Source organism: Oryctolagus cuniculus, chromosome 19 (genome assembly GCF_964237555.1).
Source record: "Oryctolagus cuniculus chromosome 19, mOryCun1.1, whole genome shotgun sequence".
Lineage (NCBI taxonomy): Eukaryota > Metazoa > Chordata > Mammalia > Lagomorpha > Leporidae > Oryctolagus > Oryctolagus cuniculus.
In genome coordinates, this window is record NC_091450.1 from 4,880,884 (window position 1) to 4,897,861 (window position 16,978).

Here is a 16,978-nt window from a genome sequence, read left to right on the forward strand (position 1 = left end):
CGTGTATAAAATTTGTGTCCTCCAAAGGTTGTTTGTGAATCTCTTTGTCTACAAAATTGTAACTTAATGCTTCAAGTACTAAGGCGAAGGGGCCAGCTCTGTGGCATAGTAGGAAAACCCATGGTCTGCAGTGCTGCCATCCCATTACAGAACTGGTTCGAGTCCCAGCTGCTCCACGTCCAATCCAGCTCTCTGCTATGGCCTGGGAAAGCAGGGGAAGATAGCTCAAGTTGTTGAGCCCCTGCACCTTTGAAGGAGATGTGGAAGAAACTCTCTTTAAGAAAAAGTATTAGACCCTTTTCACCAAGATGGCGCCGAAGGCGAAGAAGGAAGCTCCTGCCCCTCCTAAAGTCGAAGCCAAAGCGAAGGCCTTGAAGGCCAAGAAGGCAGTGCTGAAAGGCGTCCACAGCCACAAGAAGAAGAAGATCCGCACGTCCCCCACCTTCCGGCGCCCCAAGACGCTACGCCTCCGACGGCAGCCCAAATACCCTCGGAAGAGCGCCCCCAGGAGAAACAAGCTTGACCACTATGCCATCATCAAGTTCCCCCTGACCATGGAGTCGGCCATGAAGAAGATAGAAGACAACAACACACTGGTGTTCATTGTGGATGTCAAGGCCAACAAGCACCAGATCAAACAAGCTGTGAAGAAACTCTATGACATTGATGTGGCCAAAGTCAACACCCTGATCAGACCTGACGGAGAGAAGAAGGCGTATGTGCAGCTGGCTCCTGACTATGATGCTCTGGACGTTGCCAACAAAATTGGGATCATCTGAACAGAGTCCAGCTGGCTAATTCTAAATATATGTTTTTTCACCATATAAAAAAAAAAAAAAAAAAAAAAAAAAAAAAAAAGAAAAAGTATTAAATTGGAAACCAATTAAAATAGAAATGGATCAAGGGTGGGGAATAACCTGAGATGTGGACAATGTTTAGACTGGGAGATGTTTGGAAGGAGGAGTCCGGCTGTTGGAATCTTGGTATCTGAATAAGGAGAGATCACGTGCACAGCAAGTTCCCTGACAGATTGGATTGTCATGTGAGTTTTCCTCCATACTCCTTCTGAATCCTTCCCTACCCTCATAAAATGCCAGAGCATTCGGGTCATGAACTATTAGGGACATGAAGACTTTTCTTGTGAATTTCCAAAATGTGGTTTGAAAGTAACGTTCCTTCTTTAGTGACATGCCTCAGATATTTGTCATGAGAATGAAAAACTAATACCATGTATGCATTTTATCCCCCGGCCCCCATTTTGCCTCAGATTTCAAGTTTCTGGCATCCTGTTGGCTGAGCCAGTTAATCCAGGATCAAAGGAAAATGAGCACATTAGAGTTCCATAGGTTCATTGCTGCCACATTTCTCAATAGGCCCCTGGAGCTACCAGCTATTTCCCATTTCCAACTTTGAAATGCAACCCTCCGTCACACACACACACACACACACAGACCAGTTGCCGGGTTCCAAACCACCTTCCTCACTCACCCTGACATCCCAAGGACCTACCTTGCCTTTGCAGGCAGCTCTCAGGGAAATCAGAAAACAGTGTCTCACCTTGTCCTTGTGGTGGTTGCTCCTCTTCATCTGTGCCCCCATCTTTAAAAGACCTTTGTGGGGAAGAAGGCAGCTCAACTGACAGCCCAAGAGCTTCCTGGTCTGCACTTTCCTGTGCCATCCTGAAGTTCAAGGTTCCAGGCTCAAGTGTGCAGAGAGGGAGGATAGCCCTGCTCCATCTGCCTTTTAAAGCCCCTCCTGAGGGCGGGGCTTATGCCTATTGGAGGGAGGAATTCCTTTCTCCTGTCAATCACCAGTGCAAGCATCGGTTTTCACCTGTGGGGGTTCTGGTGGTGTGACACGGATGTAAGGTCCGTTTTTAGTGTCCAATGCAGAAATACAGTGTGAGAGGACACTGGGACAAAAGGCAGGGGACTGGACCCCATCTCTTCCAGCCCAATTACCACCCAAATGTGTCAATAAGACCCTGCCTAGATTTCCAGCTGCAGAATCAAACAAGCTGCATGTTGACATTTCTAGAACAGTTTTCCACTTGGATCCGGTGCTGTGGCATAGCCAGTAAAGCTGCCACCTGAAGTGCTGGCATGCCATATGGATGCCGGTTCCTGTCCCAGCTACTCCACTTCCTATCCAGCTCTCTGCTGTGGTCTGGCAGAGAAGTGGTGGATGGCCCAGGTCCTTGGGCCCCCGCACTCAAGTGGGAGACCAGGAGAAGGCTCCTGGCTCCTGGCTTCGGATTGGCTCAGCTCCTGCCATTGTAGCCATATGGGGAGTGCACCATCAGATGGAAGAACGTTCTCTCTCTGCCTCTGCCTCCACGTAGGTTTGCCTTTCAAATGAGTAAAGAAATCAGTAAAAGAAAGAAAGAGATAAAAGGAAATGTTTTCCATATGAAGAGAATAATCAATAGGATTCAATTTTATAGACACAAGCTAAGAAATCCTAGCCGTTTTGCAATGACAATATCAAAATAACCAATTGTGCCAGGTTCACAACATAAATGTTATTATTAAAAGTATGTGAAAAGTGAAAAAAAGGCATTCCATTGTGCCAAATTAGATTAAGTGAGATCACCTGATGGTGTCTGGGTACAATCTCATCAGTCACCACTTGAAGCTGTTTGTTTCACAGCTTATCAGTTCAGGCCTGGCACTTTGGCTCAGCAGGTTAACACCCTGGCCTGAAGCACCAGCATCCCATATGCGTGCTGGTTCGAGACTTGGCTGCTCCAATACTTTTCCAGCTCTCTGCTGTGACCTGGGTAAGCTAGAAAATTTCCCAAGTTGTGCCCTGCACCCACGTAGGAGACCTGGAAGAATCTCCTTACTCCTGGAAATTTAATATTTCTTATGGATAGCCCATTCACTCATGGGGTTACAATGTTTGGTTATAATCTCATCAGTTACCACCTGAAGTTTTTTTTTTGGCAGGCAGAGTGGACAGTGAGAGAGAGAGACAGAGAGAAAAGTCTTCCTTTTGCCATTGGTTCACACTCCCATGGCCGTCGTGGCCAGCACATTTCTGCCTGCACACTGTGCTGATCCAATGGCAGGGGCCAGGTACTTATCCTGGTCTCCCATGGGGTGCATGGCCCAAGGACTTGGGCCATCCTCCACTGCACTCCATAGCCACAGCAGAGAGCTGGCCTGGAAGAGGGGCAACCAGGACAGAATCCAGCACCTGGACCGGGACTAGAACCCGGTGTGCCTGTGCCTGAAAGCAGAGGATTAGCCTAGTGATCCACAGCACTGGCCCTGAAGGTGTTTTTTAAAACCTAATTAGGGCTGGAGCCTTGGCTCACTTGGCTAATCCTTAGCCTGTGGCACCAACATCCTGAGTTCTAGTCCCAGTTGGGGCTCTGGATTTTAACCTGGTTGCTCCTCTTCCAGTCCAGCTCTCTGCTGTGGACTGGGAAGGCAGTGGAGGATGACCCAAGTCCTGGGGCCCTGCACCTGCATGGGAGACCAGGAGGAAGCTCTTTGCTCTGGATCAGCTCAGGGTCCGACCCCAGCACACTGGCATAGCGGCGATTTGGTGGGTGAACCAATGGAAAAGGAAGAAATTTCTCTCTGCCTCTCTGGCTCTCAATGTCTAACTCTGCTTGTCAAAAAAAACAAAACCCTGATCAGTGCAGGCCTGGCACGGTGGCTCAGCAGGTTAACACCTTGGCCTGAATTTCAGGGCCAGCATCCCATTTGGGCACTGGTTCGAGACCTGGCGGCTCCAATTCTTATCCAGCTCTCTGCTGTGACCTGGGAATGCAGCAGAAGATGGCACAAGTCCTTGGTCCCCTGTGCCCTCGTGGGAGACCTGGAAGAATCTCCTGACCTCTGGATTCCAACAGACCCAGCTCCAGCCCTTAAGGCCAATTGAGCCATAAACTATTGGAAGGAGGGCCTCTCTCTCTCTCTCTGCCTCTCCTCTCTCTGTGTAACTCTGACTTGCAAATATTAAAGAAATCCCTAAAGAAAAAAAAAAACTTGTCAGCCATTAATTCCTGGGCACCTGGGCACCTGGGCACCTGTGCAGCAGAATATCCACATGGATAAGATGGGTAGATAACCACACACTTCCTCTCCTCAGTCACCCTGGGAGCCCCCGATGCTCTGCAGTGTGGCTCAGCACCCACAGTGTGGCTGAGGAGGAAACCTGGACCATGATCATACCTTATTGCTCTGTGACTTCCTACTGTTTCCTTCCAGTGTGTGTATCTGTAAAATCAATGGAACTTCAAAGCCTATATGGGGTTTATATCTCACCTAAAAGTTAAACCAGGAGATTAGACACGTATAGATCATTTCAGGGTGCCTGGTTTCTAGTCCAATCAGAACCCTGATTATAACTTCCTGCTGATGCATGTCCTGGGTTACAAAAGTATCAACTCCATTTCAACGCTGAGGTATAGCATGTATAGCCACTGCCTGAGTCCCAGCTGTTCCACTTCTGAACCAGCTCCCTGCTTCTTCACCTGGGAAAGTACCAGAGGATGGCCCAAGGACTTGGGCCTCGGAACCCTCATGGGAGACCCAGAAGAAGCTCCTGTCTCCCAGCTTTGGAGCAGCCAAGCTGTGGCCATTATGGCCATTTGGGGGTGAACCAGCTGATGGTTGATCTCTCTTTCTCTTTCTAGCTCGCTCTCTCTTTCTCGCCCTCTCTTTCTCTGCTTTTGTCTCTCTGTAACTCTGCCTTTCAAATAAAATAAATAATTCTTCAAAGAAATGACCACTCAGGTAGTTGAAACCCTGCCACTCTCATGAGAAACCTAGATTGAGATTTCAGCTCCTGGAGTCAATGTCCCAACTCTAACTGAAGAAGTTTTTGACAATGAACCAGCAGATATGACCTCTCTGTCCCTCTGTCTCTGTGTGCATCTCTTGATCTCCCTCTCCTTCTCTCTCTCTCCCCCATCTCTAAATTAGTTCATTAATTTGAGTTAAAATGAGTCTGTGGAGCACATGCATTCTGCAAAATATCTGCATAGATTCAAAAATTGTAACCAGGCGGGCTCCATAGCGGCACTGTGATTTAAGCCCCATTTTGGAACTGCATCATTGAATAAAGGGATGTGCATTCAAGTTCTGGCTGCTCTGCTTCTGATTCAGCTCCCTTCTACTGGGCCTGCCAAAGCATCAGATGATGATCCAAGTTCATGTGCCCATATTAATCATGTAATAGCCCTCCATGGAATTCCAGGCTCCTGACTTTTGTCTTGACAAGCCCCAGCCATTCAGCCATTTGGGAGGGAAACCAGCACATGAAAGGTTTTCTCTCTCTCCCTCTCTCTTCCTTTCTTCTCATCACTATGTGTCAAAAAATAAATAGATAACTGAAATTATATATATGAAATTAATTTGTGTAAATCTTGTTTTTCCATAAACTTATGAGAAGCCTCATGCCCACATAGCAACCTAGAAATATAATATTTCATATGGATAGCACATACTCACTCATCTGTCTGCTGATGGGTACTTACACTGTTTCCATACATTGGCACTACGAGTCAGCATTGCTGTACAATTATTCATGGGGTGCCTTCCCTCTCTACACAGCGATTGAATTCATTTGGATTTATACCCAGGATAGGGATTGCAGGATCTATAGCAGTTTTAATTTAAAATGGCTTTATTCCTTTGATATTTATTTGTTATAATATTCTGAGGAGAGCTAAATTTTATTTTCGATAAAACCTCTCCATTGTTTTCCATAGTGGATGTAGTAACATATATTCCAGCAACACTGGATAAGTGTCCTCTTCTACCCACATCCTTGTCTACATGTCTTATCTTTTTTTTTTTCTTTAGAACAACTCAGCAAAATAAAATTCTGGTTTCTTGTTGGATAACATGTTTCACAAGTACATCAAAGACCAAAAGCATAAAGTAAACAGAAACTTCATAGACAAAAAAAGAAAAAAATCCTTTGGCTTATGGTGGGGGAATTTTTTTTTATTTGAGAGATAGAGTTACAGACAGAGAGAGAGAAAGAGAGAAAGGTCTTCATTCTGCTGGTTCCTCTGGAAATGGCCTAAAGAGCTGTAGCTGAGAGCCAGGAGTTTCTCCCATCTCTCCCATGCAGGTGCAAGGGTCTGAGCTTTCGGGCCCCTTTCTAATGCTTTCCCAGGCCATAGCAGAGAGCTGGCATAGAAGAGGGGTATGTGGGACTCGAACCTGGCATGCAGATGGGAATGTGGCACCACAAGCAGATGCTTAGCTCATTCTACCAAACAAACCAAAAACTTACTGTACAGCTAAGTACAAACAAACAAAAAAGGAGGAACGCTTGATGCAAGATTTGCTGCTGTTGTTGATTTTGCTCTTTTACAGTTTTTTTTTTTCTCCACTGCGATGTAAATGAACATGGCCACAACACAAGTACAGTCAGAAGCATACAGAGAACACCCTGCAGGCTGGTTTTTCATCCCAAGAAAATTAAAAATGTACACAAATACAAATCGTAAAAAAGGGAAAATACATACAAACTTTCATCCTGAAGTACGTTTCAGATAAAAGCAGAGCTGAATTTTTTTTTTATTTGAAAGGCTGAGTGACAGAGAGGGAAAGACAAAGAGAATGGATCATTAAGTGGAGCAGCCAAGACTTGAACCAGCACTCTGATATGGGATGCCAACATCGCAGGTGTTGGCTTAACCTGCTTCACAATGTTACCCACCTCACCCTCCCTACCCTCCTGAGATTATTTCTGTAGAAATAATTTCTATGGAAATTATTTAGAATTATAATTCTACATGATAAATATAATTATATTATATACATAACTAATAAATATGATTATGTAGAAATATTCCTGTAGAAAGACAGAAAACAGGTTTCCAAAGGAAGCTTGATGATGAGCTGACGAAACATGGAAACTAAGGCGTCACTTTGTCCCCTGTGGCTAGTACGAAGACTAAGCACCAGTCTCAGATTATTTCAATAAACTCAATGATCCAGGGTAGCACCCAATCCTTCATCTAGGGATTAGGAGTGGGTACAGTGGCATTGTGGGGAGCTACTGCCTTTGGGTTGCTATTTATTTCAGAAAAAATTCTTTTAAGCTCAGAAGGATCTGTGCATGTCTACTGTAAGAAGGATTGTATAAAAAATTTCCTGAAAAAATAGTATCCAAATTTTTTGCAAGTGGCAAGATTGAATAATCATCTCCTCAAATACCTATGGTCTATCTTAAGGCTCTTGCCTTTATGCCAAAAAATTATAACACTCACATCTTTAAATATTTCTAATGGATATATAAAACACTTAAAAATAATCTTCCATGAATCAAGTTTAACAGCATTTAAATCAATTGTATATAGTTTGTTTTGTCACTGCATTGAAACACTTAAGTGGAAAATACATACAAACTTTCCTTCCTGAAGTACTTTTCAGATAAAAGCAGAGCTGAATTTTTTTTCCCTACCCTGTTGCAAACACACTTGATCTTGGTTGGGAGGTGCAGAGAGCGTGTCGTCGGCAGGGGGCGCTGCCGTGGGCGGCCGCGGCCTCTGCTCCAAAGTGATCACGTTGAGATTCAGAGACCAGAAGTAGAAGAGGAACAGGTCACTGCTGCCTTTTATTTACTTATTTTTTACGTTTTGTTTTTCTTTTCTGCTGTCGAGTCATCTTCATCATCTTCAGGTGCCCGTTTCCTGGAGCTGCCTCGGCCTCCTCACCTATGTCTCCATCCTCTTCCTCTCCATGGCCCTCTTCCTCCACGCCCTCCTCCTCTCCACCTTCTTCCTCTACCTCCTTGTGTGCCTCCTACTCCCCATTGTCCTCATGAGCGCTCCCATGTGGCAGGGGCGTCTCTTCGGTTCCCAGCCTCCTCCAGGACGTCCTTGCTCTCTGTAAGTCCTTGGTGGTGATCTGGGAGTGGGTGTCCTGCCAGGCTGGTCTGGTTTGTCATGGCGAGAGTGTAGAGACTGGGGCCCAAGCTGCAGGATTCCACAGCAGCAGAGGCGGTGGATGAGTGGGGAGCTGGACCCCACAACAATGCAAAGATGGCGATTTACAGCAGTCTTTGACATTTTAAAATAACACCTGGGGTGGGATTCATGATGCAGCAGGTGAGGCTGTGGCTTGCGATGCCCCAATCCACTGCAGTGGGCCTGTTGGGGTCCCGGACACTCCTCTTCCAATCACGCTTCCTGGGAATGCATCTGCAAGGCAGCTGACGCTGGTCAAATCTTTTATCCCTGCCATGCATGCATCCTTGAAGAATCCCTGGCTCCCACTTCTGCCCAACCCAGCCACAGCTGGGGCAGGAACTTGGCGGAATGAGTGATTATGTGGAAGACCTCCAGCTGCCTCTCTCTAACTTGCTCATTCTGCCTGCTCTATTTCTCTCTCTTTCTCTCTCTCTCTCTTCCTCTCGCCGGCTCTTAAATAAACTAATGCGTTTTTTACTTTGGAAGTTTATATGCATTAAATAAAAGTGAAAAAAAAATGTAAGCCAATAAAATTAAATAAAGAGGCATCCATTTTAAGAAGTGTGACAAACTGTCTATAGTTCTAATTTGCCTCTCCCAGATGATGAGTGATGGTAATCCCTTTTCAGATACTGGTTAGATGTTCATAAGTCTTATCAGGAAAAACACACGTGAAGGCACTTTGCTGATACCAAATAGGGAAATTTTTTCATTCGAATTTTGTCAGTCCTTAAGTCTGGCAGATATTACTCCTTAATAGTTATGTGGTTTAAAATATTTGTGCTGAGATACATTTCTCAGCACCCTGAGTGTTTAATAATATTACTTCACAGTTTCATATATGTCTAGCCAGCTTATTTTGATGATTTTTGATGGAGACTACATTTAAGTCTGTAAATATGTAAAAACGCTTGTGTTCCTTACAGGAAATTTATTGTTCTCAAGATATGGTTAAAAACACACATTCAGGACTTGAGAGTCCCACAGTAGGCTGACATTTTATTTCCACTCTAACACAATCACCCTCCATGCAGGTTCAGAACTTTCTTTTTTGTTGTTGTGGCAGCCTTCTCTCTCTCTCTCATATATTTCCTCTCTCTCTCTCTCTCTCTCTTTGTTTTTTTTTAGAGAAAGAGTTTATTGGGGGAAACCTGACAGGCTGGAGGGATGGGGCAATGAAGGAAAAGAGGCAGAATGAAAGCCTAAGAGAGAGACAGAGACAGAGGTCAGGAGATGGATATGTGGATATGGATGCAGATGGTCCTGGAGAGAGCAAAGGAGAGAGAGAGAGACATGTTCAGGAACAGGTCCTTTTAAAACTTTGCCCAGGGGCAGGGAGGGAAGTAGGAACAGGGAATCCCATTAGGACACTGGTGGTTGGGCCATGTGGCCACCCACACCTTTCTCCTTGTAAAGTTAATTCCAGACAAAATTTCATTTGCTGCATGGAGAATTTTATGCCTGGAGAGCTTCCTCAGGATTTTCAGTTCTTATAGGCTGTGCCATCACAATGCATGAACTCTGACCTTCTGCAATGAAGAGTGAATGGGGGAAAAAAAGCTTCTTTATGAAATAATGCATTTCATACCTGCTATTTCTTTATTTGGAAACATTTATTTGTGTTTATTTGAAAAAGAGTTACAGACAGAGAGTGGGAGAGTTGGCGAGATGTATTCATTCTGCTGGTTCACTCCCAAATGGCTGCCATTACCTGTGATGGTTCAGGCAGAAGTCAGGAGCCAGGAGAGTTATCTGAGTTTCTCATGTGGGTGCAGAGGTCCAAATACATGTGCCATCCTTCACTGCTTACCCTGGTTCATTAGTAGGGTTCTGGATCAGAAATGGAACAGACAGGATGTGAACCAGTGCCCTAATGGGATGGTGGCATCCAATTACACCAAAATGCCGGCCCCATAATTTTAGAAAGATTTATTTTCTAGCCTGCCTTGTCTAAATTGTAAGTTCCATGAGGTGAGAAGGGCAGCCTCATGTGGAAAATTCTGTGTGTGCAGCTCAAAACGTTGCCTAAAACTGCAAACCTGAGTAGAGATCAGCCATGGTGTTAGGGAATGGCCAACCATGACACACCCATGCTCCAATGCTAAATGCTGAAAATCACACAGCCAGGCCCAGCACAGTGGTACAGTAGGTTAATCCTCTGCCTGCAGCACAGGCTTCACATACGGGCACTGATTCTAGCCCCGGCTGCTCCACTTCCAATCCAGCTCTCTGCTATGGCCTGGGAAAGCAGTGGAGGATGGCCTGGATCCTTGTGCCTCTGCCCTCATTTGGAAGACCAGAAAGAGGTGCCTGTCTCCTGGCTTCAGATTGGTGCAGCTCTAGCTATTGCAGCCATTTGGGGAGTAAACCAATGTAGGGAAGACGTTTCTCTCTGTCTCTCCGTCTTACTGTCTCAAACTCTACCTCCCAAGTAAAATAAATAAAATCTTAAAAAAAAAAGAAAATCACACAACCACAAGTAGAAACAAGGTATTCAAAGATGTGCTGCATCTGCCTTTTAAAGCCCCTCCTCAGGGTGGTGCTCATGCCCATTGGAGAGTGGGATTCCATTCTCCTGTGGATCACCAGTGCATGCTTAAGTTTTCATTTGTGGTGGTGATGTGACCCTGATGAGAGGTCCTATCATTGTATCCAATGCAGGCACACAGTGTTAGAGGGCACACAGACTGAAAGGTAGGCACTGGTCCCCATTTCATTTCTAGCCCAATCACCACTCAAAAGTGTTATTAAGGCCCTGCCTAGATCTCATGCTGCAGAATCAAACAAGCAGCCTATACACATGTTTAGAAAAGTCTTCCAAATGAAGAGAATCAAATAATCAATAAGATTAAATTTTATCTACACGTGCTAGGAAATCCTAGCTGCTCAGTAATGACCATATCAAAATAATCAATTGTGACAAGTTGCAATGTAAGTCCTAATATTCAAAGGTATATAGAAAGTGAAAAAGGTATTTCAATGTGCCAAATTAGAATAAGTGAGATCATCTGAGGGTGTCTGGTTACAACTTCATTGGTCACCAACTGAGGGTGTTTAAACCTCATCAGTCACTGATTTCTCTGCAGAAAAATTCCAGCCACATGGGGAGCTGACCCAACCTCAATCTCCCTAGTCACCCTGGAAGCTCAGGACACTCTGTAGAAGGTGCTCAGCACCCACAGATTAGCTGAGGACACCTGGGGCATGATCATACCTTAGTGCTGTTGGCCTTGCCACTGTGTCACTCCTGTGTGTGTGTTTCTGTAAACTCAAGGTCACTTCAAAGACTTTATGTGTCCCAAATCTCACCTAGCAGTTAAACCAGGAGATTAGACACCTGCAGCTCATTTCAGGGTGCCGGGCTTCTAGTCCCACCTGACCCCTGATTACAACTTTATGCTGGTGAACATCCTGGGATACAAAAGTGTCAACTCCATTTCAGCACTGTGGCGTAGCAGGTATAGCCACTGCCTGAGTCCCAGCTGCTCCACTTCTGAACCAGCTCCCTGCTTGTTCACCTGGGAAAGTAGCAGAGGATGGCCCAAGGACTTGGGCCTCTGAACCCTCATGGGAGACCCAGAAGAAGCTCTTGTCTCCCAGCTTCGGATCAGCCAAACTGTGGCCATTATGCCATTTGGGGAGTGAATCAGCTGATGGTTGATCTCTCTCCCTCCCTCCTTCCCTCCCTCTCTCTCTCTGTTTGTCTCTCTCTGTTTCTGCCTTTGTCTCTCTGTAACTCTGCCTTTCAAATAAAATAAATAATTCTTCAAAGAAATGAACACTCAGGTAGTTGAAAACCTGACACACTTATCAGAAACCTAGATTGAGATTTCAGCTTCTGGAGTCAATGTCCCAACTCTAACTGAAGAGGCTTAAGATAATGAACCAGCAGATATGACCTCTCCATCCCTCTGCCTCTGTGTGCATCTTTTGATCTCCCTCTCCTTCTCTCCCTCTATCTCCTCTGGTCTCTAAATTAATTAATTAGTGAGAGTTAAAATGAGTCTGTGGAACACATGCATTATCTAAAATATCTGCTTTGATTCAAAAATTGTAACTGGGCAGGCCACACGGCAGCACTGTGAGTTAAGCCACAATTTGGAACAGCATCATTGAATAAAGGGATTCACATTCAAGTTTTGACTGCTCTGCTTCTGTTTCAGCTCCCTTGTACTGTGCCCGCCAAAGCATCAGATGATGATCCAAGATTTTGAGCTTGTATTAATCTTGAAAGAGCCCTGAATGGAATTCCCAGCTCCTGATTTCTGCCTTGACAAGCTCCATCCATTCAGCCATTTGGGAAGGGAACCAGCAGATGAAAATTTTTCTCTCTCTTCTTCTTCACTCTCTCTCTCCCTCTCTCTCTTTCTCCCTTTCTCCCCATCACTGTGTCAATAAATAAATTAAAGAAAGAAAGAAATGAAATGCTACATATGAAATTAATTTGTGTGAATCTATTTTTCCATAATGCTTTGAAGTAGACTCATGCATACAATGTAACATAGAAATATAATATTTCAAATGGATAATAATCTGGACTCATCCATCTGTCAATGGGTACTTGCGCTCTTTCCATACACTGGGATTACTATGAGCATTGCTGTACTATACATGTGGTTCCATCTCTCTCTATAAAGAGATTTGGTTTCTTTGGATTTATACCCAGGAGAGGGATTGTAGGATCTGTACCAGTTTTAATTTAAAATTCCTTTATACTCTGATAATTGTTTGCTATCATATTCTGAGGAAAGCTAAATTTTTATTTTTGGTAAAACCTCTCCATCGTTTTCTGCAATGGCTGTAGTAACAAACATTCCAGCAAAGTACTTGGGCCTCTGAGCTTTTATAGCTATTTGGGGAGTGAGCCAGCTGATGGTTGATCTCTCTCTCTCTCTCTCCCTCTCTCTCCATCTCCTCTGCCTTTGTCTCTCTCTAACTCTGCCTTTCCAATAAAATCAATAAATCTTAAAAGAAGGTAGTTGAAACCCTGCCACTCTCATGAGCAATCTAGTTTGTTATTTCAACTACTGGAATCTATATGTCCCATCTCTTTCTAAAAGGCTTTTGACCATGAACCAGCAGATATGACCTCTCTGTCCCTCTGGATGGAATTCCAGGCTCCTGATTTCTGCCTTGACAGACCCCAGCAATTCGACCATTTTGGAAGGGAAGCAGCAGATGAAATTTTCTCTCTTTCTCTCTCTCTCTCTTTTCTTTCTTTCTCCCATCACTATGTGACAATAAATCAATATATTTAAATAAATAAATGAAAATCTACATATGAAATTCATTTGTGTGAATCTTACTTTTCCATAAAGCTTGTGAAGTATCCTCATGCACACATTTAATATAGAAATATAATATTTCATATGGATAGCACATACTCATCCGTCTGCTGATAGGTACTTAAACTGTTTCCATACATTGGCACTACTAGTGAGCATTGCTGTACTAAACATGGGGTGACATCTCTTCCTACACATGGATTTCATTTCCTTTGCATTTGTACCCAGAATGGGGATTGTAGCATTTATAATAGTTTTTATTTCAAATTGTTTTATCTACTTGATAATTATTTGTATAATATTCTGAGGAAAGCTCAATTTTTATTTTTGGTAAAACCTCTCCATCATTTTCTGCAATGGCTAGAATAACATATATTCCAGCAACACTGGATAAGTGTCCACTTCTACCCACATCCTTGTCTACACATCTGATCTTTTATTTTAGAACAACTCAGCAAAATAAATTCCAGTTATTTTATGATAAAATGTTTCACACATATGTCAAGAATGTGGAAAATAAAAAACTCGAAAACAACTACATAGAAAAAAAAAAGGGAAACCTTTGGCTTTTATGTGGAGGGGATTTTATTTATTTATTTGATGGTAGAATTATAGACAGAGGGAAAAACAGAAAGGTTCCACCTGCTGGTCCCTCAGGAAATGGCCTAAATGGCAGTAGCTGAGAGCCAGAAGTTTCTTGCAGGTCTCCCATGCAGGTGAAGAGGCCCAAGCATCTGGGCTATGTTCTACTGCTTTTCCAGGCCATAGCAGAGAGCTGGTTTAGAAGAGGGGCATTTGGGACTCCAACCTGGTACCTATATGGGATTCTGGCACAACAGGCACACACTTAGCCCACTCTACCACATTGCTGGCCCCTATCTTTGGCCTTTTTAACAATCTCATACTAAACAACTACTTACAGTACAGCTACTACATACAAAAAAAAAAGGAATGCTTGACACAAGGTTTTCTGTTGTTGCTTTAGATATTTTACAAAGATTATTTTCTGCTTTGATATGTTAATGAAGAATTCACACCACAAGTACAGAAAAACCATACAGAAAACAAGTTGAAAGCTAGTTTAGTCATCCCAAAATCATTAAAATTGGCTACCCCTACCAATATGCACAAATATAGAAAACATAAAAATAAAACAAAGGGACATACTTTCTAATGCACTATTAAAAGCAGACCCAACCTGTCATCTCCCATCAGAGTCCTCATGAGTACTGCTCCTCCCACCTCACCAGAACTTCTCCAGCTAGAAACTTTACATTGACAAAAATGCACAAGTGTCAATGATGACTTGTCTTTTTTTAACTTTTATTTAATCAATATAAATTTCCAAAGTACGACTTATGGATTACAATGGCTTCCCCCCCATACCGTCCCTCCCACCAACAACCCTCCCCTTTCCCACTCCTTCTCCCCTTCTATTCACATCAAGATTCATTTTCGATTATCTTAATATACAAAAATCAGCTTAGTATACATTAAGTAAGTATTTCAACAGTTTGCTCCCACACAGAAACATAAAGTGAAAAATAATAGATGATTTTTTTTAAATGATGATGAAATCAGATCAGACCTATTGTCATGTTTAATCCCAGAGAGAGTCAAGTTGGGAACTGATAATTTCTTTTTTTTTTTTTACAGAAGATCAGTTTATTATGCATTAAGTAAAGATTTCAACAGTTTGCACCCCCAGAGACAGAAAGTGAAATATATTGTTTGAGTACTCGTTATAGCATTAAATCTCAATGTACAGCACATTAAGGGCAGAGATCCTACATGAGGAGTAAGTGCACAGTGACTCCTGTTGTTGACTTTACCAATTGACACTCCTGTCTATGGCATCAGTAATCTCCCTATGCTCCAGTCATGAGTTTCCAAGGCTATAGAAGCCCTCTGAGTTCTCCGACTCTTATCTTGTTTAGACAAGGTCATAGTCAAAGTGAAGGTTCTCTCCTCCCTTCAGAGAAAGGTACTCCTTCTTTGAAGACCTGTTCTTTCCACTGGGATCTCACTCACAGAGATCTTTTTGCCAGAGTGTCTTGGCTTTCCATGCCTGTAATACTCAATGATGACCTCTTAATATGTGCTTCATTTAAAGTTTTTGCTTGAACAGCCCAAGCCACTCAGCCATTTGCCAAGAGAACCAGCAGATGAAATTTCTCACTCTCTTTTGCCTCTCCCTCTGTCACCATTACTAAGTCACAATAAAGAAAGAATTCATTCATTTAAATAAATAAAACTTCTATTAAATTCAATTGGTCTTCAATTCATTTTTATTAAGATTTGGAAGAACATTCATGTACTCATGTTCATATAAATACACGAAACTAATTTTATGAAGATAACACATCCTTATTCATCTCGAACATCTGAAACTTATGTTATCAATTGAAAGTGGGTTCAGCAGAATAAAATCACACAGTCACAGCATCAAATTCCGATGGGGCAAGAAACTGTCCACGCTTGATCAACACTGGTTTCAGACGTCTGGGTACCGTCTCTGCCCACCCTCAGACACCCACTGCTTCTGAGGCCCTGTCTCACACAGACCCACCCTGTCATCTCCCCTCAGAGTCCTCCTGGGCACTGCTCCTCCCACCTCCCCAGAACTTCTCCAGGCAGAAAGCTTTACATTGACAAAAATGCACAAGTGTCAATGATGACTTGTCTTTTTTTTTAACTTTTATTTAATGAATATAAATTTCCAAAGTACGACTTATGGATTACAATGGCTTCCCCCCCATACCGTCCCTCCCACCAACAACCCTCCCCTTTCCCACTCCTTCTCCCCTTCTATTCACATCAAGATTCATTTTCGATTATCTTAATATACAAAAATCAGCTTAGTATACATTAAGTAAGTATTTCAACAGTTTGCTCCCACACAGAAACATAAAGTGAAAAATAATAGATGATTTTTTTTAAATGATGATGAAATCAGATCAGACCTATTGTCATGTTTAATCCCAGAGAGAGTCAAGTTGGGAATTGATAATTTCTTTTTTTTTTTTTTACAGAAGATCAGTTTATTATGCATTAAGTAAAGATTTCAACAGTTTGCACCCCCAGAGACAGAAAGTGAAATATATTGTTTGAGTACTCGTTATAGCATTAAATCTCAATGTACAGCACATTAAGGACAGAGATCCTACATGAGGAGTAAGTGCACAGTGACTCCTGTTGTTGACTTTACCAATTGACACTCCTGTCTATGGCATCAGTAATCTCCCTATGCTCCAGTCATGAGTTTCCAAGGCTATGGAAGCCCTCTGAGTTCTCCGACTCTTATCTTGTTTAGACAAGGTCATAGTCAAAGTGAAGGTTCTCTCCTCCCTTCAGAGAAAGGTACTCCTTCTTTGAAGACCTGTTCTTTCCACTGGGATCTCACTCACAGAGATCTTTTTGCCAGAGTGTCTTGGCTTTCCATGCCTGTAATACTCAATGATGACCTCTTAATATGTGCTTCATTTAAAAATTCAAGTCAGTTACAAGGATTCAGATTGGTAATGTGAAAACCGACATTCTTCTGTCATGGCGTCCTCAAGGACACAACAGCTTCCTGATTCTGAGGAAGTCGCTCCAGTTCCTGTCCTATGGCCACCCAGATTCCCTCAGGCATCAGCTCATCCCAACCACAGGGTCTCTGCTGGGCTTGCAGAGAAGTAGCACCTGCAAGTCTTTCTGTGTGTCAGAGATGCGCCCTCTAGTGTCCACCATGTGGGCTCCCCAGCACAAG

General features: G+C 43.2%; 1 protein-coding gene across 1 annotated transcript; it reads left to right on the forward strand.

Annotated features, from left to right (window-relative positions):
• Positions 1-291: 291 nt before the first annotated feature.
• On the forward strand, positions 292-864 carry LOC138847107 (large ribosomal subunit protein uL23-like). Its single transcript, XM_070064834.1, has one exon. The coding sequence runs from the start codon at positions 309-311 to the stop codon at positions 777-779; it is 471 nt and encodes a 156-aa protein (XP_069920935.1). The 5' UTR covers positions 292-308; the 3' UTR covers positions 780-864.
• The last annotated feature ends 16,114 nt before the right edge of the window (positions 865-16,978 follow it).

Excerpts from the sequence above, each read along its gene's own strand:
- LOC138847107 (XM_070064834.1), top strand. The coding sequence starts at position 309 with ATGGCGCCGAAGGCGAAGAAGGAAGCTCCTGCCCCTCCTAAAGTCGAA.